At 44.5% G+C, this 21,078-nt stretch overlaps 1 protein-coding gene across 2 annotated transcripts; it reads left to right on the forward strand.

The window, feature by feature from the left end:
* The first annotated feature begins 8,164 nt into the window (after positions 1-8,164).
* Positions 8,165-20,859, forward strand: LOC8040451 (phospholipase A1). Of its 2 annotated transcripts, XR_005798238.2 has the most exons (7): positions 8,341-8,505; positions 13,071-13,264; positions 14,826-15,134; positions 16,687-16,939; positions 17,780-17,974; positions 19,240-19,539; positions 19,819-20,859. XR_005798238.2 is itself a non-coding variant. In XM_040501086.2 (6 exons), the coding sequence occupies exons 1-6, from the start codon at positions 8,484-8,486 to the stop codon at positions 19,473-19,475; spliced, it is 1,209 nt and encodes a 402-aa protein (XP_040357020.2). In that variant the 5' UTR covers positions 8,165-8,483; the 3' UTR covers positions 19,476-19,556. The 2 variants fall into 2 exon arrangements, 1 of the variants encoding a protein (XP_040357020.2); XM_040501086.2 differs by lacking the exon at positions 19,819-20,859 and having other exon boundaries at positions 8,165-8,505; positions 19,240-19,556.
* The last annotated feature ends 219 nt before the right edge of the window (positions 20,860-21,078 follow it).

Below are 21,078 nucleotides of genomic sequence, written 5' to 3' on the forward strand. Positions count from 1 at the left end.
TGCAGTTGGAGTGTGTCTAGATTTGAATGACTTCAACTGGATAGTATTGGCTATAGGCATCTATTCTTGACTTGGTTGGCTTGGATTGGCTATTATTGGCCATATTAATCTGTTCCTGACTTGGGTGGCTTGAATTGGCTACAAATGGCTTAAAGTGACTAGTATTTATAATTAGCAGCTATTTCTTTGTCTACAAACTGAAATGGCTTCATGTGGCTAGTTTTGGCTATTACCATATATTTTTTTACCGGACTGGCCTCAAATGGCTATGAATGGCTATTCGTGGACATAGTTGACAATTCTATGCTATTTCAGTGATTATGACTGAAAATGACTTCAAATGGCTATTATTGGCTATTAGCATGTATTTTTGTTAGATTGGCTTAAAATGGCTATACATGGCTATCAGCAACTATTGTTTACAATTTATGCAATTGGAGTGTGTCTAGATTTGAATGACTTCAACTGGATAGTATTGGCTGTAAGCACCTATTCTTGACTTGGTTGGCTTGGATTGGCTATTATTGGCTATATTCATCTGTTCTTGACTTGGGTGGCTTGAATTGGCTACATACGGCTTAAAGTTACTAGTATTTATAATTAGCAGCTATTTCTTTGTCTACAAACTGAAATGGCTTCATGTGGCTAGTTTTGGCTATTACCATATATTTTTTTACCAGACTGGCTTCAAATGGCTATGAATGGCTATCCGTGGATATAGTTGACAATTCTATGCTATTTCAGTGATTATGACTGAAAATGACTTCAAATGACTATTATTGGCAATTAGCATGTATTTTTGTTAGATCGGCTTAAAATGGCTCTACATGGCTATCAGCAACTATTATTTACAATTTATGCAATTGGAGTCTATCTAGATTCGAATGACTTCAACTGGATATTATTGGCTATAGGCATCTATTCTTGACTTGGTTGGCTTGGATTGGCTATTATTGGCTAAAATCATCTGTTCCTAACCAGGGCGGCTTGAATTGGCTACAAATGGCTTAAAGTGACTAGTATTTATAATTAGCAACTATTTCTTTGTCTACGAACTGAAATGGCTTCATGCGGCTAGTTTTGGCTATTACCATCTATTTTTTACCAGACTGGCTTCAAATGGCTACAAATGGCTATTCATGAATATAGTTGACAATTCTTGCTATTTCGGTGATTATGATGGAAAATTACTTCAAATGGCTATTATTGGCTATTAGTATCTATTTTTACTAGATTGGCTTGAAATGGCTATACATGGCTATCAGCAACTATTACAATTTATGCAATTGGAGTGTGTATAGGTTTGAGTGACTTCGACTGGATATTATTGGCTATATGCATCTATTCTTGACTTGGTTGCTTGGATTGGCTATTATTAGCTATAATCATCTGTTCCTGACCTCGGTGGCTTGAATTGGCTACAAATGGCTTAAAGTGACGAGTATTTATAATTAGCAGCTATTTCTTTGTCTACAAACTGAAATGGCTTCATGTGGCTAGTTTTGGCTATTACCATCTATTTTTTTACCAGAATGGCTTCAACTGGCTATGAATGGCTATTCGTGAATATCTATTGAATGGCTATGCAGGGCTATTTATGAATATCCATTGAATGGCTATGAATAGCTATTCATGAATATCCACAATTATACTTGCTATAGCCATTGCTAGCCAATTGAAGCCAATCTGGTTAAAAATGAATGATAATAGACAACAACAGCTACTAAAAGCAAGTCCGGTTAGTAAACACTAAAATTGCTCATAACTATCAAGACTAGCCACTAATAGCTATTTGTAGCTATTTCAAGCCAATTCGATAAAGAATAAATGCTTATAGTCAATAACAGCCACTTGTAGCCAGTTTCATCCAAAACTACTGAAATAGCACATAATTGTCAATTATACTCACTAATAGCCATTGCAAGCCATTTGAGGCGAATCTGGCCAGAAATAGATGCTAATAGCCAACAATAGCCACTAAAAGCCATTCTAGTTAGTAAACATAAAACCTGCTTATAAATATCAACACTAGTCACTACAAGCCATTTCTAGCAGTTTTAAGCCAATCTAAATGCTTATAGCCAGTAATAGCCACTTGTAGCCAGTTTCATTCAAAAACACTGAAATAACACATAATTGTCAATTATACTTACTAATAGCCATTGCAAGCCATTTGAGGCAAATCTGGCCAGAAATAGATGCTAATAGCCAACAATAGCCACTAAAAGCCATTCCAGTTAGTAAACATAAAACCTGCTTATAAATATAAACACTAGTCACTACTAGCCATTTGTAGCAATTTTAAGCCAATCTAAATGCTTATAGCCAGTAATAGGCACTTGTAGCCAGTTTCATCCAAAAACACTGAAATAGCACATAATTTTCAATTATACTCACTAATAGCCATTGCAAGCCATTCGAGGCAAATCTGGTCAGAAATAGATGCTAATAGCCAACAATAGCCAATAAAAGCCATTCCAGTTAGTAAATGTGAAACCTGCTTAAAATATCAACACTAGTCACTACAAGCCATTTGTAGCAGTTTTAAGCCAATCTAAATGCTTATAGCCAGTAATAGCCACTTGTAGCCAGTTTCATTCAAAAACACTGAAATAGCACATAATTTTCAATTATACTCACTAACAGCCATTGCAAGCCATTTGAGGCAAATCTGGCCAGAAATGGATGCTAATAGCCAACAATAGCCACTAAAAGCCATTCCAGTTAGTAAGCATAAAACCTGCTGATAAATATCACTAGTCACTGCTAGCCATTTGTAGCAATTTTAAGCCAATCTAAATGCTTATAGCCAGTAATAGCCACTAGTAGCCAGTTTCATCCAAAAATACTGAAATAGCACATAATTGTCAATTATACTCACTAATAGCCATTGCTAGCCATTTGAAGCCAATCCGGTCAGAAATAGATGATAAAAGCCAACAATAGCCACTTAAAGCCAGTCCAGTTGGTGAACACAAAAATCACTCATAACTATCAACAGTAATCATTAATAGCCATTTGTAGCCAAATTATGTCATTGCAACAAAAATAAATGTTTATAGCCAGTAATAGCCACTTGTGGCCATTTTCATCCATAAACACTGAAATAGTCCATAATTGTCAATTATACTTGCAAATAGCCACTGCTAGCCATTTGAAGCCAATCTGGTCAGAAATATATGCTAATAGCCAACAATAGCCCCTTAAAGTCATTCCAGTTAGCAAACACTAAAACACCAATAAATATCAACACTAGTCACTAATAGCCATTTGTAGCCATCTCAATCAAATTTATCTAAAATTTGATGCATAAACCAATAATTAAGCCGCTTGAAGCCATACTCATTTTAAGTACCGAAATAGCACATAATTGTTTAATGATCTAATCAATACCCATCAGCAGTCATTTCAATTCAATCTGGTCAAAAATAATTACAAATAGCCAACATTATCCACTTGAAGCCCCATTCCATTTCGTAAATATAAAAAATAGCTCAAGCAATAGTTATCTACCAATAGCGGTTTGTAGCCATTTGCAGCCAATCTATTCGAAAATAGGTGCTTATAGCCAATAATAGCCACTTGAAGCCATTCTCATTCATAAACGCCCAGACAGCAGATAATTGCTATTATACTGACTAACAGCCATTAGTAGCCATTGAGCCAATCTGGTCAGAAATATATTCTAATCGCCAACAATAGCCACCTGAAGTCATCCCAGTTTATAAACAGAAATAGCTCAGCTTTCATTACTCATTAATATTTGTAGCCATATCTATCAAATATATATAAAAGTGGAGGCTGATAGCCAATAATAGCCAGTTGAAACCATGTGCATTCACCAACGCCGAAATGGGTAATTGTCAATTATCTCATCAATAGCTATTGGCAGCCATTTAAGGTCAATCTGGTCAAAGAAGATGCTAATAGCCGACAAAAGCTGCTTGAAGCCGTTCATAAGAGTAAGCACACAAAAGAATCACATAATTATCAATAACAATCCCTTCTAGTCACTTGGAGCCATTTCAAGTCGGTCTCATAAAAAATTGATGCCTATTGTCAATTATGGTCACTTGGAGCCAAGGGCATCTGATAAGACATGTTTCGGTAGGAGTAAAACAAATAAATCAACAAGCTCAGATAAGGTTAATTATTATTTAGATTGTACGAAATCGGCTATACAAATCCTGACTGGTCCATACAACACACTGCATTTTGACATCAAAATACCAAGAGGTCCAATATCACGAGCTTATGCTGCCTATGCTTATGCTCCATCAAAAAATGGGAATATTTCATAGACTATCAATTTCTCTAGTGAGTCAGACCCACTTGATTCATTTCCGGGGAAAGTGGCGAGTTGTCCACTCCACACCGCCAGGATCGCTTTCTACTTCCGTCTCCCATTTTAGCCCGGAGTTTCCTGTATTATTCTCAACGGTATTTGACTAGGCCATCCTCTCGACGTCAGCCTCGCCGTAGCTGTGCTCGTCCTGAGACGACCTACGTCACGATTGCGTCGGATGTAACGTGCTCTAAGCTGGGCCTTCTCTGAGTGCTTGCTATAGTGGGCCGTTTATAACAAAAAATACCGCCACCAGGCTCAAAATACAAACGTGCGATTGTCATTTACGGATATTGTGGATCATATTCAACCTACTTTTGAACACGACGGGAATATTTCAAATTTCGTTGAAGTATCCCTTTAATGCTGCCTAGTGTTCAAGTTTTTTTTTCATGATATACACATTTATAAGTTTGATTATTTCTTTTCGGGTAGAAACTATCTCTGGATCCGTTTATCCTAGCCACTAAACAATGACATTCATTTAAATACGAATGAAAACAAAAATACCTGTTTTATTTTTTTTTGTTTGACCTTATCTGAAATCACCTTATGGGTTTCTTAATGCGATAGCATTGTTTAGCTATCGCCCGGCTTTCGCGATACGATGTCTGGCCTCGAATACGCCGTGCGTATTCGCGGCGCCTCCGCATTCACAGGATGTCCTCATACGCTCGACGTCGTACTAGAAGTCGTCCTTGAGATGGTTCGAGAGATCGTCCCAGACGACTTCTAGGGCGACGTCATCCTCGACGTTGCCTTAGACGTCGTTCTTGAGGTCGTCTTAGAGGTCGCCCTTGAGATCGCCCTCGAGGTCTCCCTAGAGGGCGTTCTAGGCGTTGTGGATGCTGTAAATTCTACTATATTAAGGTTAAGGACATGGGCACGGGATAACGGACTAAGCATTAACACTGATAAAACAAAGGCCGTTATATTTCGTCCTAAAAATAAACAAGTTTATACAACCCGAGAAATATTATTCAATTCAAGTCCCATAGAAATTGTAAATATTTTTAAAATCGGTGCAGTTTTTGTTTGCTAATATGTCATGGCGCATTCATATATTTATTCGATATTAAAATTGTAACATGCTGTCGGTTTCACGTACCACCACAGCTGAGCTCTTCCGATTGCTATTAAAATAATTATTTATAATGCGTTGTATAGGGTACAACCACGAAAACCAAACTTAATGAAATTAACCCTCTTAAAAAAATAAAAATAAGTGAGAGTTGTTTACAATGCCGCTTGTGATTCTCACACTGAGACCATGTTATAAAATTTTCAACCAACAGAAATTTACTTCTATGATTATTGACTATGCATCACTATAAAAAAACGAAAAGAAAAGAAATAGAACTCCAATTCTAACAGTACTAAGTTCACTATAACAATATACTATAATTTACGTGACCCTCCACAATGAATATTGGGAGGTTCTTAAATTCAGATGAAAAGTTTGGACAACAATTGGAGGTATACAGTACCCAATCTTCTCAATAGCTGCATTTCCTTAAACGCACTTATTTTTGTCCGGGTAATAGCGGGCTTGCTAGAAGCGTGCCGTGGGCTGGGCTTCATTGGAAGGACCACAGCAAAAGTATGGGCCGGTCAGAAGGCCTACGCGGGCCGGACTTGGCCCGCGGGCCGAAATTTGGAGGCCCCTGGTCTAGAACTACAAGTACGTCAGATTTTGCAATAATATCCTTAAAAAAAAAAAAAAAAAAAAAAAAAAAAAAAGAAGAAAACTAGGCTTTTGTTTTGCGGTGCTTTGCTGCCGATTTTGTCGAAATCTGATAGCATTGCTAGTCTTTATAAAGACTATGTTCAGCTGATCGGAATTGTGACGAACCCTGTAGCGGCAAACCGGTAAGCATCAAATGTCCCTACGCTCAATAAAGGTGGTTATACCTATACTACCTAGCACGTCGCCTCTTCTGTTTAACTATATCTCCTCTTCAACCGACTCCTTCGTTTTGCGCGGTATTTAAAAGGCTGAAGCGCATCCAGCAACTGTGCCCCCCCCCCCCCCCCCCCCCCCTCCCCCCTTTCCGCGCCTAAACGAAATGAGGAGATGAGGACGGCACATAATAGTGATCGCTTCAGAAGTCTTCCCCTTGACACATTGGTTGTACATCGGGCTCAAAATCTTCGGATCGTGGGTTCGAAATTATGGCGAATTCCATTGGTCGTTTTGGAGCGCGCCGGGATCGACTTTTCTGGAGCGAGCCTATTTCACTGGGCGATCGGGATCGAGACCGACGTGTTTCACTGGTCGTTTTGGATGAACTCCCGCTCCAGATCTCGATCTGTATCCCAGAAAAGTCGCTCCCACGATTTCGGCGGATTCAACCGGAAGCCAGCCAGGTCCTCCCTCGGCGCACACACGTGACTTCCTTTCTCGTGGGGCATCTCGCCTGATCTCGCCCATCTCGCCTCAGAAGAAGAAGAAACACGTCGCGGGCTGGGCTCCTAGATTGTCGTAATAGCCGCTGGCTTACCCCTTGGCTCGACAGCCGGTTCGTTTTCCAGGAAGGAGAAGAGAAGGTATTTGCCGCGCTACGGGCATTCCGGCAATCTTTGCTAGAAATGCCTGAGCCATTCCTGCCGCTCGTCTGTCGAACACGTGTTAGCGCCGCGATTGCAAAAACGTCTTCGAAACGACCACTGCGGCCGCGGAAAGGGGATTCCCGGGCAGGTGAATGACGGGAAGGCATCCGCCGATCCCGGAGCAGTGGTCATGTTCCTCTGGGGATTCGTAGGCGGCGCGACCACTTCGGATCGTGTGCTCCAGTCTGGATCTGGTCAACTGATCCCGGCGCGCTCCAAAACGCCCAGTGGAATTCGCCATTAGAATCTTCGGGTCCACTCGTGGCTGACTGCACGAGCACAGCGAGATTCCAAGTTCGCCTAAGTTACCTTTGCGTGCATGCTGCGCGTGCTTGAAATTGGTCGTTGCCGGTTGTTGCTGTTCGTCGCTCAAGTGGGACTTTCTGGCTCCTTTGTGGGCGCCGCACAGTTTCAAAATAAACAAGTAAAGATGTTTATGTTCATCGCTCTTTACGTATAGTGGCGAGATGTTTCGGTGGCTCCCTCTCACGGTCTCTATTTGAGACGTCACGACCGACATTTTTGATTGCCAAATAAAATTTTAATAATGTGCGTAAAAAAGAAATACACGGTGGCAGTTTGTAGTAATGGCGTTCTTAAAGCAACACCGCCGAAGTTGGCAGTCTGCCAGTCCTCTTATTTCCCTTGAAAGTAGAACTCATCATACTCGAGACACTGTAGTGAGCGTTTGACCAGTCGTGAAAGGCAGACTACATCGACGCCTTTGGTCGCGCACGACGTTCGTTGTTTTCACAGCCGAAGTTCGGTCGTTAATCTCTTATTAGAAGCGACATTTTCGCTAAAAGGTCTCTATCCAGAATGTGGCCTAAATAAAGCATGGCGTACGCGGGGGAGAAATTCGTTCGTCGCAAAACGATAATCAGAATCAAACCTTGAGGTCACCGAGTGGCCTACATAATAGGCCGCACGATACACACTCAACGAACATTCGGGTAGGAACAAAAAAGGGGAGGTGGAAGGCAGAATCTTTTTTTTTTATGATTGTATACTACCTTTTAACGTTGATGGCGTATTAACTGCTATCAAGGTAAGATAACAGGTCGTTGCACACGACACCAGTATCGTATGATCTCCGCTGCAAAGAGACACGCCAGTCTCTGACCAATAGGAAGCTGTTCTGGGGGGGAGGTACTCCGCGCAAAAAGACGCATCTCATTGATAATCTTATAAGATAAAGTCTCGAGAGGTAGACAAGTACCCTTTATCGGCGTCTGGGGACTCCTCGGACGGGATTGTTACTTTTATCTTCGTGGAATACGTTACATCTCGCAATGGTCGAGAGAGAACGGTACCTGCGTGCCAAGAGCTTTATCCAGAGAAACCCACCTGACTTCGGATGATGGGGCCGCGTTATCTTAGCGCGGGACGCAGATGCCTCACCTCGCCTGAGAAAGGCTAATAAATTGGAGCTCAGCCGGTCGAGAGCGCCACACACCACGAAGCATAGCAAGCTCGCGGACGTTCTTGGTGTGCCGCGGCGACGTCTGGCGCTTCACATCGCAGCAACATGGTCCTCAGCGTTTGTTTTCGTAAGTTCGAAAAGGATGGTTCAAACTCAAACTTTCGTAGCTGCCATCAGGGATTGACGCAGTCTGTTCTCTGCCGAGAAGGGACAAGCGCAGACATTGCTTATACTTAATAGTCACTGACAACTTAACAAGCGCAAGGCGTGGCTTATAGTGTACACGCCCCTCGCTCCGCGATTGGTTCCTCGGCGTTCTTATTGACCAATGCCGCACTTTCATTGGCAAAGGAGCGATAATTAAAGCTGTTAGTGGCCATGCACCAAATCAACGCTCTGACGTCACTCCCCTGCGGTGGCGCTGCTGTAGGTATTGCGCATGCGCAGACGCTTCCTCTCACGCGAATCTGACTTCTGCGCACGCGCACTGCTCACACCTGGTGTGGCCAAACGCGGGCTTGTCTGTAGAGAGCTCGTCTATAGACTATGATAGTCTCTAAGAGATGCGTCTTGTTTTTCTGCCGAGCACTCGGAGAGTCCGTCGTGGCGATATACGAAAGTGATTGACGAGACAAAAGAAAGCCTTCTCATTTCCAAATTGTAGTCGCCGAGAGCTTAGAAAAATGAAAACAAATTCTTTCTTATTCAAAGCGGCCAATTCCCGTTTTTTTTTTTATTTTACGTACATTTTGCCGGTGGGTAGTAAATTGAGAGTTTTAGTAGATCGTTCCCATGACTCCGATAACGATACCCGATACTCCGCCGCCGCCTCCCTTGCGCATGCATAGTATCGTTATCGAAGTTATCGGGGGTATCGGAACGATCTACTAAAGATCTCTAATGATATAAAAGTAGTCTGCAACGGTTTTTGCATTTTAAGATTTCCGTGCAATTTTCAATTAGTGTCCTTTTTTTTTCATCGTGAATGCGTTTCAGCTTTTGGCGCCATGTGTTCACCGAAGAAAACATTTGATAATCTCCCTAATATTGCGGCGGTTCTCGCAGCTACGCAACTCGGACAACAAAGGAAGTAGATATAAGCTCAGCTAGATTATAGACTATAGGTTTCAAGGTCAAGTGACTTCTTGACGTTCGAAACGTTAGAAAGTTTTGGCAGATCGTTCCGATGACTGCGATAACGATACCCGATACTCCGACGCGGCCTTGGCGTGGGCCAAGGCGGTGTCGGAGTAATTGGTATCGTTATCGCAGTCATCGGAACGATCTACCAAAACTCTCTAATCTTTTCAGGTAATTTTTCTTGTCAGATTATTTGATTTTTTTTTTCGAAATTTAGTTGCAGTTTGGATTGGGTACCACAATTTTGCATCTAGTAAATCAAATGAAAATTTTCTTTTTGCTCGTGGAATTACCGACGTAAAAGTTAGCCAATTATACAAAAAAGGAAGAAAGAAAGGAAGAAAGAAAGAAAAGTGATTCAAATACTTATCTTTAAGGGGAAACAGATGTATTTATTTGTGATGTAAAAAAAAAAACAAAGAAAAAAGTTGTTTCGGGATTTTTGACGGAATGAATTAACAACAAAGAAAAAAGGGCAGTCAGGCTTATTTTCAGTTGTTACAGTCCAGGTTTCGAAAAATCAAATTCTCAATGGCCAAACAACGTTCCTTTCCTTACTTTTTTTTTCCACAAAAGAAAAATGTTGACACTCAAATTGCTGCACAGGCAAGGTTTGGTTTTCGTGCGTTACCTGATTGAGAGAGTCTTCGTTCGATGTTTTCACAAAATATAATGCAGATGTACACCCGCAGGCGATATGAAGGTGAACGCCGGACCGTCTGCCGGTCCGTGCTATCAGCGCCACGACGCGGCTGCCATGGCGGCTCGCTTTCTTATCGCGCGCTTCACCGAGAGTAAGTGCCTAGATCGAGCGCTGTTCTCAGCTCTGCTGCTACTCCCCGCAGAAAGCGCGAGGATTGCAGGAGCCTTTCAGACACTATCGGTAGACAATGTGATTTAGTAATTTTTTCTTTGTTGTGATATGCGCTAAACCGGAAAGCTGCGGAACAAATAAAAAAAGTAACTTATCCTTTCAGTTTCTTAAAAAAGAACAGTTATTACGTTCGCAGTTATTATACTTCGTTTCAGCTTAGGTCCGAGCGCGGCCGATGTTATGAGCCGAAAGGCCAATCAAACAGCGAAAGAGGCACAACGTCATGGCGTGCTTTCTGCAGTTGATAGGACCAGCCGGTATTCGCCGTTTCTCCGTGCGTGCTCCTCTGCCGGCTAGTTCTATACAGTGCAGAGAGCACGCCATGACGCTGCGCTTTTTGCGCTGTATTATTGGCCCTGCGGCTCATAACATAGGCCGCGCTCGGACCTAAGCTGAAACGAAGTATAGCGTTCACTGATGGTCGGTCACTCCTCTGGAATGCCCAGACCGGCGAGGCGCGCGCGGCGGCGGCGGCTCCGGCGCGCCAGCTGTGCGCCGTGTGACGTCACTGCTCCTCGCGCATGCGCAGAACGGCTCTCCAGGAGCCACGCAAAACTGCTCAACCTCGGCCAGTGTAGCTCACGCTACAAAAGCGGTTGAGTCACTGATAAACCATGCCGAAGAACGTCCGCTCTAGTTCACGTGCAACGTGCAAATCATTTGCCGACAATGACGGGGGCACGGCGCCCACAAAAAGCGATGCTGAAATCGAAACCCACTTGCACGATTTCTGCGGGGAGTGCATCAGAGCTGAGAACAGCGCTCAATCTAAGCGCTTAATCTCGGCGAAGCGAGCGATAAGAAAGGGAGCCGTCACGGCAGCCGCGTCATGGCGCTGATAGCACGCACCAGTCGACGGTCTGCCGTTCACCTTCATATCGCCTGCGGGTGTACCATCTGAAGTCTCCGAGGTGATTTAGCGTGTCCTGCCAGTCACCGACAACTCAAAAACGCGGGGAGTGGCGGCGGCGGGTCGCCGTGCATCTCATAATCGCTACGCAGCCAATGAGATCGCGGCATCAGCCTATAAGCATGCCAAAGGACCAATCCCGATACAAAAGAAAAGCGTGATTATCATAATAGGCGTTGCCCAGTGTTTCCTCAAGAGCAAAATATTATTATACACTCTAAAAAAGTTCGTGCTTCTACTTTCACGCACAACACTCGGAGAGCCAATCACCGCAACTTACGGAGGCAGCTCATCGAATGACGACGCCGAAACATATGTTTAGACCGAAAAAAACGCAGCCTGAGTTGTCATTCGCTGAGCTTCCCCCGTAAGTTGCGGTGATTGGCTCTCGATTGTTGTACGTGAAAGTAGACGCACAGACTTTTTTTAGAGTCTACCCATTCGGGTCTATCCAGTCGCCAACAGCTCGATATAAACGCCGGGCGTCACGCCCTTATGTTAACTCATCACTTTTTGCTTCGTGGTTGGTTCTTCGGCGTCCTTATCGGCTCATGCCGCAATCTCATTGGCCGAGGGACAACGATAATGAGATGCGTGTACGATTCGAACGTTTCTGCAGACGGTGTCTGCATGACCAGTGTGACAGTCTTTCCCTATTTCGTGGTGGCCGAAAGTACGCCATGTGACGTTACTGCGAGAAATTTATACGAAACATGAGCAGTGTGCTTCAGCGGCGGCGGCTAATGGTGAGTTCTGTCGGTTGAAACTAGTGCCACTAAATAAGCTACGCTTCAGAGTAACGACACTGCGCCATATTGTGGCTTAAAATCATGGTTGCCAGTTATCTGAAGCTTCACTTGAGATCACAGGAAACACTTTTCTGTTCTCTACAAATGTTTAAAGAGTTTACGACAAAGCAAAGTAATATTACATGAAGTTCCCAAAACTGAATCTAACGTTACTGGAACCCTCAGTTGGGGAACTCACCGTTGAAACATGGGCCGCTGGCGTCCATCGACACCGAGCTAAATACGACGACAGCGCCACTTTTAATCTTTTGTGTTTACTGTAGTCACCTTGAGCTTATAGAAAGCATGCTTTTGCGTAAAAACAACCGAAAAAAAAGCTCTTTTTGTAGTAAAATGTATTAAAGTTTAGAAAACGAAGGGCGCGTGATGTTTTCTAAAATCTTTAGTTTGAAAGGTTTTGCGGCACAGTTAATGCTGTTTTTATACAATTATGTCTCAGCGGTGATTTCGGATAGCGCGTCTCGACTATAGGCGCATCATATCTTCGGTAGTAATTCACGGTGCGTCCGCTTGGGAGACAGGGGTGGCACCCCTGAAACCGCTTTCCACCGTATCTGTTTCGGCGCCAAGATGGCCGATTAAAGCCAAAATAAAAGTCACGTGCAGTGCCTCGAGTGGCCGCTGTGGGAGAAATGGCGGCGTTGCGATCGCCATTAGCTCGGTTCTCGAGTACGGATCGGTGCAACTTTTTCAGAGCAGGCTCTATGGCAGTTTCCTAACTGAGTGGTTCTAGTAACGTTGACCGAATCTTAGGCTGAGGGTGTCGCACTTTTGAATCATGACGATCGGCAGTTGCGTCTGCTCTGCACAAGCACCAAAATGGCGGCGCCTACAACAAAGTCGGGGAACGGGGTGTCGATGCTCTAAGCGCAGCTCGTTTAGTGGCTTTAGTTGTGACAAATGGAACCTGCAGTATACGAGCGGTCACACGTGCACATTGCGCCGTCGTGTTCTTGCAGTGCTCGCTCTGATGGTGTCCCAAACCTTGGGACGAGGGGTGGACAGCAAACTCTCGAAGGTCGTGGCGCAGGCTCTGGGCGAGAAAGCTCACGCGAAGGACTGCTGCCAGGGTCGCCATCGGCTCACCGAGGCGGAACTCCAGTGGGGAAAAGAACTCGTCCAGAACGTTTACATCGCCAGCGAAACTGTGAAGGTAAGTTGTTATCCGGGGAAAAGGACACGTATTGTGTCGACAACGAAAATAATCCCTGGAAAAGGGGAACAAGAGGGACAAAGGACGAACACAAATCTTCAAACACAGCTAGAGAACTGGTGCGCGATCGAAAAAATCCGCCTGGTCCGGGTATCGAACCAGGGACCTCTCCATGGAGAGGGTTCCGGGTTCGATACCCAGACCAGGCGGATTTGTTCGGTCGCGCACCAGTCATCTAGCTGTGTTTGGAAATTTGTGTTTGTCCTTTGTCCCTGTTGTTCCCCTTCTCCAGGGACTATTTTCGACATTCTCGTCCAGCTCGCTTGCACCTTTTATCCTGTTATTGTTGTTGACAGAACCTGTTTAAAGGAGGGGTAAACGATATTCGATTGGAATGTTTTTTACTTTACACGAGCTTACTGGCACACCTGGGACTTAAGGATACTCACACGCAACGCCACTGTCCAAGAAACTCCTTTGTTGCGGTGTAATTTCAAGGACAAAAGCGATCATTTTCATTGAATCTCTCCTCTGCAAAATTTGATGACGTAACGTGGGGATTGAAGTACTCCCAAGTGACGATTTTGAATGCGGTTCATAGATTGGACCCAAGCATTGCGTGGGCACTCGATTTGGGCTCGTCATAATTACTAGCTCGAGAAGCATTCGGGTAGTTGCCCGTGTCCAATCGCTGCAACGCCGAGAATAGCCGAGCCATAACAATGTCTGGAACTCAGCGCCTGTCCTGTGCTTTGCCAACCCCAGCGCGTGGCTATGATCAACATTGGCGGCATATAATCGGCTCCACAACAGGTGGCCGCTTGTTCTGGCTGCGAGTTGAGGGGGTGAACTGTGCTCGTTTTTCTTTAATTTTTTTCCGGAACTTCTATTGCTTGCGGTGTAAACGAACGGGTGTTTTATAGGTCATTAACGCCAGGGATTCGTTTTAAGCGGCATTTTTGCAAAGTCCAAAAATTGTTGCATCGCCCCTTTAATGAGTGGAGGAACCCGAGCTATTCTTAACGTCATTGGCGTTTCATTGGTCATCTTACGAAAAAACACAAATCAAGTTTACCATAAAAGTAATAATTCTGAGTGAAAAAAAAAGTCACGCAATGCAGTACATATTATTTTGTTCTTAAAACACAAACACGAAACGATAAATGTGCGCCAAATATAATTTCAACAACTCTGTGAAGACGATCATTCATTATTGATTAATACTAAGGCACATAGACGATCGCCTTTCCGCTACCAATTACTAATGATTGTCTTTAGACATTAAATGATATTGTATCCATGTTTTTAATTACATTGTCTTTAAACTTTAAGACACATCGCCACGCCCAGCCTAAGAAACGAAAGGGCGTGGCAAAACACGAGCATCTCATTATCGCTCCGCAGCCATTGAGATTACAGCGTTCGCCGAATAAGAGCTCCGAAGAACCAATCAGGAAGCAAGAAGCTCGATTATCAAATAGGCCCCGCCCTGCGTTTCTTTAACTGACGGCGACTGTACAGTTATGATTATAACGGAAGGTTTCCAACCGACTCTTCCCAGAGACTACCCAAGACGGCGTTCTACAGCGACGAAGAAGTCTGCTACGACGGCCTGGGATGCTTCAGCCAGCTGGACGACTGCTCGCATTCCATCACGCTCCCTTCCAGCCCCGAGGAGGTGAAGACCAAGTTCGCGCTCTACGACCGCCAGCAGAGGGCGAACCCGGTCTACCTGGACTACCTGGACAACTCGACTTTGGACGTGGACAAGTTCAACGGGACCAAGGACCTGGTCTTCCTGGTGCACGGCTTCGGTGAGAGCGGCAACAGTTCCTGGATACTGCAGATGAAGGACGCCTTTCTTGACATGGTGAGAAGCAGTGCATTACGCCACGCCCCTTCAAAACAGGAACGAAAGCTCGCTTTCCCTTTTCGTCCCCAATCTTAAACCGAGTTACCGTTACAACTCCAAAATTGGAGCGCGTATTTTAATTAAATATTGTGCCGAATTATCCGAAGGTAAAATGACGCGAGCGAGTGAAAATATCCACGTCGAATTGGGTTTCGGGTTGCCACGGCCACATTTGTTCCAGTTCTTTGATTTTGGACTGTCTATTCCTAACCCGTAAAGTCGAATGTTGAAATAGACGCTGATAAAATGCGTAAATGATCACCAAATTTGAATAAAACAGAAAAAAAGTCGTTACTGCCACATTCTTCTCTTTCCCGAAGACGGGAACGAGAAGGATAAGAAGGCGCGACCGACCAGATCTACAGGCAGCAGGGACACCGTTGGCAGGTGGCGTGTGACGTCAGCTCTGACGAGCCAACACCGCCTAGATGACAAGGCCGTAGGGCCGACATTTCTGCGTCACCAGCGAGTGCCGACGCTGGACACAGATTGGAAAGGAGTGCTGCGTCGGCGCTCGGCTCCGAGTTAAGTTTGAACCGGACGTCATCGTGTCCAATCTGTGACCAGTCTTGGACTTCGCTGATGACGATGTCTATTAGCCATGCGGCATTGTTATCTAGGAGCTGTTGGACGAGCACCGATATTACAGAAAAACAGAAGTGGCGAGGAGGAAAGCCGTGATGTTTGCCTGGTGGCTGGATGCCCAAACAGAAGACGGACTGGCAGACTTCAAGTTGTACTTCATATATGGCGGACAAGTGTCGCTTCACGCGTTCTGAAGAATGCATTTTGAACACCCCTTTTAGCAGTTGTCCATTTTAAAGACTCTACTCGATTTGTACGAAATACAATTGTTGTATGCTGAAACGACAAATGACGGTATAACGATCAAAGCATCAGCTAGTCGCTATGAAGATCATTGTGTTTCAGGTGCCATATTTAGTGACGTCGGTTATATCTCAAGCGCCTCGAATAAAAAGTTAATCGTATGGTACTCGAGGTTCTTGTCTGACAGGAGGGACAGGATATAGTTGTGAGTATATAGATGTAATAATAAAATTTATTATTTTGTGAGAGAAGAGATCTATATCTATATCAAGCCCAGAAGGAGAGACGAAGCGTGCTGGCTAGCATATGAAACGAGAGAAGGCATACAAGGGCGCACATACCTTTCAGCTTACGATCTCATTTGAATTCAGTTTTAAGATGAATTAACGAGTTGTCTGCATGCCTTTTTCATCAAAGCCACAGTCACACTGCCATCATGGAGACCGTGCTTCTGTTTTAAGAATGCATGACCAGTGTCTACAACGATTAGTCTTTAATTCGTTGTTTCGAAATGTGTTCTACGATGCGTTCGTACCTTTCTGACACCATATGGACATCGGGCACGGCAAGGAGAGCGCTCCGTAGGAGTTGTTGCGTCATCGAATTCACGGAACTGTAGAAGTGAGTTAGCTCCGTCCGAATGACCCGTGTATTAAAATCTCTCGCGGAATCGTTCGCGCAGGAAGATGTGAACGTCGTGGCCGTAGACTGGGAGGAGGGCTGCCTACAGCCCATGTACATCACTGCCGCCGCCAACACGGCGCTTGTGGGCAGGCAGATCTCGCGGCTGCTTCAACTCCTGACCGAAAGGCACCCGAGAACCGTGGTTCCGGCTCGGGTGCACGTGGTCGGATTCAGTCTCGGAGCCCAGGTGGCGGGCTTCGCGGGAAGGCACTTCGGCAGGACAACCGAGACGAAGATTGGACGGATCTCTGGTACGATTTCAGACATTTGCGTCTAATTAGTGTTCGACTAAAACCTAATGATGATTTTGTGTGTGCGGTGCGAACTCAAGAACTCTTTTTTTCTTTTGGTATACACACACATATATATATGTAAAGGGAAGCATCAACAGGGACCAACACAAAACGCTCCCTAGGACAACTGAGTGGTATGTTTTAGGCATAAATTCGAGACAGGTAAAGTACTTCGCGGGAAGAGGCGGCTATGTCAAGCAGTCGGAACTCTAAAAAGCGAGAATTAATTTCTTGCAACCGTCGAAGAAATTCGTCAAAGAGAAGAGGGGCTATTTCAAGCAGTTGGAACCCTAAAAAGCGAGAATTCTAATCCTGCAACCGTTAGAAAGGAAAGAAAAAACAAGGTTTATTTATGCAACATGTAAATGAAGTGAAAAAAAAAAAAAACCCACTAAAAATCACAATTTTTTCAGGCATAAAACAATATACAGTTATGTCTCGTTAATATATAAACCCCTTTAATATAGATAGCCCGCCATATGGACACCATTTTCGGGTACAAACTGTGAAAATTCACACAATTTTGTCTCGCTATTAAGGACAACTCACATTATGGACATTTTTTTGGGGGGAACGGAGGTGTCCATACTAACGAGACATCAGTGTATTCACATATCGTTAAATACATGGCCACACTCTCCCACCCTTCTTAGAAAGAAAAAAAAAGAAAAACTGTGGCGATTGGTTAAAACAGTATTTTTGTTCTATTAAAAGAAAAAAAATATTACAGGGTTAGTTGAGTTTACAAAAAAAGTAATGATGGACGATATTTTTTTCTTCTGTTTTTGTATGCCACAGCTCTCGATGCGGCGGGTCCGTTGTTCGAGAGCTACAACTTCCACGTGTGCAAGGAAGACGCCAGGTTCGTGGACGCCATCCACACGAGCGCGGGCAACGACCTGCTCAAGGGCAGCCTGGGCATGGAGAAGCCCTTCGGCGACGCCAACTTCTACCCCAACGGAGGGAGGTCCCAACCCGGCTGCTGGTTCTTCGGTGAGGCACAGTGACAATTCGCTAAAACAGTTTTTTTTTAAATATTATTGTTGGATTTACCATATTTTAGGAACCACCACTTAGATTGCATGGAAGGAGGCGCGACAAGCTAATGTTGTAATTAAAACTCTTGAGCGGACTTGACCGTACTGTTCCTGCTCCTTCATCGTGTACTTGGAAACTACTATACCCGTTGTTACATAAACAAAGTAAGTTTTGCTCATGACCATGCGCTGCACGAAGTGTACTTCTTACACGATTTGGTTGTTGGAGGAAGAAACCATGCTTTTGGCGTTGGAAACGACTACGTCTTGACAAAATAACAGAAAGTTAATCTAAAATTCACCCACATGTATCTTCATTCATCACATAAAAGAGTAAATCAGTTATGACCCCCAGAAGAAACCTTTTTATTATGGTTTTTGAGGTAAATACGAACCTTCATTTTAAGAACCATTTTACGAAGCAAATCAATCAATCAATCAATCAATCAATCAATCAATCAATCAATCAATTTTATTAGAGTGTCCAGAAACAACCTCGCGGTTTGGGTGCTGGCACACTTATAACTTCAAATTAACAAAGACACAAAAAACAATTTTATACAAGACCCAACAAATGCAGAAGGGTAACAAAGATAGGAAGGATAACAAAGACAGGAAATAATAATAATAATAATAATGATACTGCGTGCAACACGCACGCATGCGTGCGTTTCCCCGCGGCGAGGAGGTTAGCATAGCAGGCGGAGGGGGTGAGCAAAGTTTGGTGACACTCCTCGTTTTTGGCACTTCCTTACGGGCATTGTGTTGCAGACGTGGGCCGTAAAGCGCGATACCTAGATAGAGCAGTTGGAACCACTCTCAAATCTAGCTAAACTAGAGTCTGAACTCAAGGAACGTTCAACTTGGAAACGTTACAGACTTCGACTCTCCGCACTAGATGCATCGAATACGGAGTAGACTCAAGAACGATAAGTTTCGAATAAAGATCGTACAATGGTCAGTGTGCTTTTTACATTTTCAAAGGTCATATAGTTACGATTGGTGTCGTAGCATTCTTTTGATCGCATCAGCGAGTATACCTTGCCACCGGATGGAATGTACGCTCAGTTAACACTCTCGGCAGAATCGGTTACCTTGTCGGAATCGGTCAACCGGAGTCCTGATCGCGCGTCATTGAAGACTGTATCGAAATATTCTCACGAAATCACTAAACTCGATTGTGTGTGTGTTTTTTAAAATTCTTTTTTCTTGCGGGCGCAGATATAGCGTGCCACCATCGCCGTGCCGTGGAGTACTTCATGGAATCCATCCAGTCGGCCAAGAGTTGCCGGTTCCGGGCGCACAAGTGTCCGGAAGGTCTGGACGCTTTCCTCAAGCGAAACTGCAGCGACTCCGGGGACGACCTTGGCGAGATGGGCTACCACAGCCCGGACGCCAAAGGAAGGGGAGAGCAGTACCTGTGGACCAACGACGACTGTCCGTTCTGCTTGAGTTAGGACGACGAGGACGCTCTAAAGACAGCCGAGACGTCCGTCCCTCGTCACTTAGATCCGCGTTCACACTGCTAATGTACAGTCTCCGGCGATATGAAAGACCCACTGGGAGCGCGTGGCCGAGGCGGTGGCTGGCGGGGGCGCTACGAGCGCTCCGGGCAATTCCATTCTGCTTTGAGGGGAGGACGCTCACTCGGGGCTCAGCACAAACTGCGCGCGCTTTAGCTGAGCCCCGAGTGAGCGTCCTCCCCTCGAAGCAGAACGGAACTGCCCGGAGCGCTCGCAGCGCCCCCGCCAGCCACCGCCTCGGCCACGCGCTCCCAGTGGGTCTTTCATATCGCCGTAGACTGTACATCGTACAACAGGCAGTCTCCAGACGCAGTCTGAGGAGCGTTCCTTTCTGCGTACGACGGCCCTGTCAGATTTGTCGGACAAAAAGTTGTTTCCAGGCATGTTCGAAGCATGCATACGTGTGAAGCCTTCGAACATGCTTCAAGCAGAGATAATTCTGTCGTCGTGCCTGCAGCGAACACCCCGTATTTTGCACTAATTATGTATGAACAACATGACTGCGTCTTCTAAGTTGTCGATTTGTACATATTCACCTTCATCAGGATAGGCGCGTGTATTTTTACGCCTGCACCCAATGCAGAAAGCAAATTTCACGGCAAGGCTCATCACGAAAAAAAAAAAAAAAAGAAAAAAAAAGAGAATGCAACATACATTTTGTATTTTTTGTTCATCCGCATGCAACTTCATCGTCACCACCCCTTCATCAATCACTCCGTCACCTCATACCGACTATTCCTTGTCTGCTAAAAAAAGGAGTTTTTTTTTCTCTCTTTTGCAATCATTTTTTTACTTCTTCCCTTCAGTTTTGTTTTCTTCTGACGAAAAGGCAAACAGCGCGCAGAAAACGGGGACAAGAGGAAGTGCAGACAGGACAAGCGCTGACTCTCAACTGAAATTTAATCACAAGGAAACAAAACAAAGAAAACAGCAACCCCGCCCACGTCACATGACACATTCACCACGTGTCCAATGAATGGATGGATGGACGCTAATAGCTGTACCCTTTGTAAGGAGCGGTAGGTTGCGACACCAAGAAATGGCAACCGCCAGTGCTACTCGATAGGGTCTTGAAAAGAGCTCGTTGTTTCTAAAAAAAAGAAAAAAATCGTCGACTCCATTTTGAGATCTAAGATCGCAATCTCTTCACGATCATCGTCCTGGCTGATGCACGTTAAACCTGCCATTATCGCAGCTGTACTTTGATAGAAACGTATTTATCTCCTACAGCGTATGAAGCGGTGCCTTTTTTTTCAGTCATATGTGAACCATTGATGAATTCAACTTTATAATAAAACACAAAGCCCAAGCTGCCTCACCTTGAGTCGTGTGTTACTTGATTGCTTCCTCACCAGTTCGCAGTTTCGTTGGCTCGCTCGCTTACACTCTAAGAAATGCCTGTGCGTCTACTTTCCCACAAAAATACTCAAAGAGCCAATTTCTGCGATCTGCGAAATCAGCTCAGCGAATGACGAGGCGGAACATCCGTTCAGACCTCAAAATGAAGTCCGCGCTGTAGTATTACGCAATGCAAGCA

This window comes from Ixodes scapularis, unplaced genomic scaffold (genome assembly GCF_016920785.2).
Source record: "Ixodes scapularis isolate PalLabHiFi unplaced genomic scaffold, ASM1692078v2 PGA_scaffold3__209_contigs__length_174095766, whole genome shotgun sequence".
NCBI classification, from domain to species: domain Eukaryota; kingdom Metazoa; phylum Arthropoda; class Arachnida; order Ixodida; family Ixodidae; genus Ixodes; species Ixodes scapularis.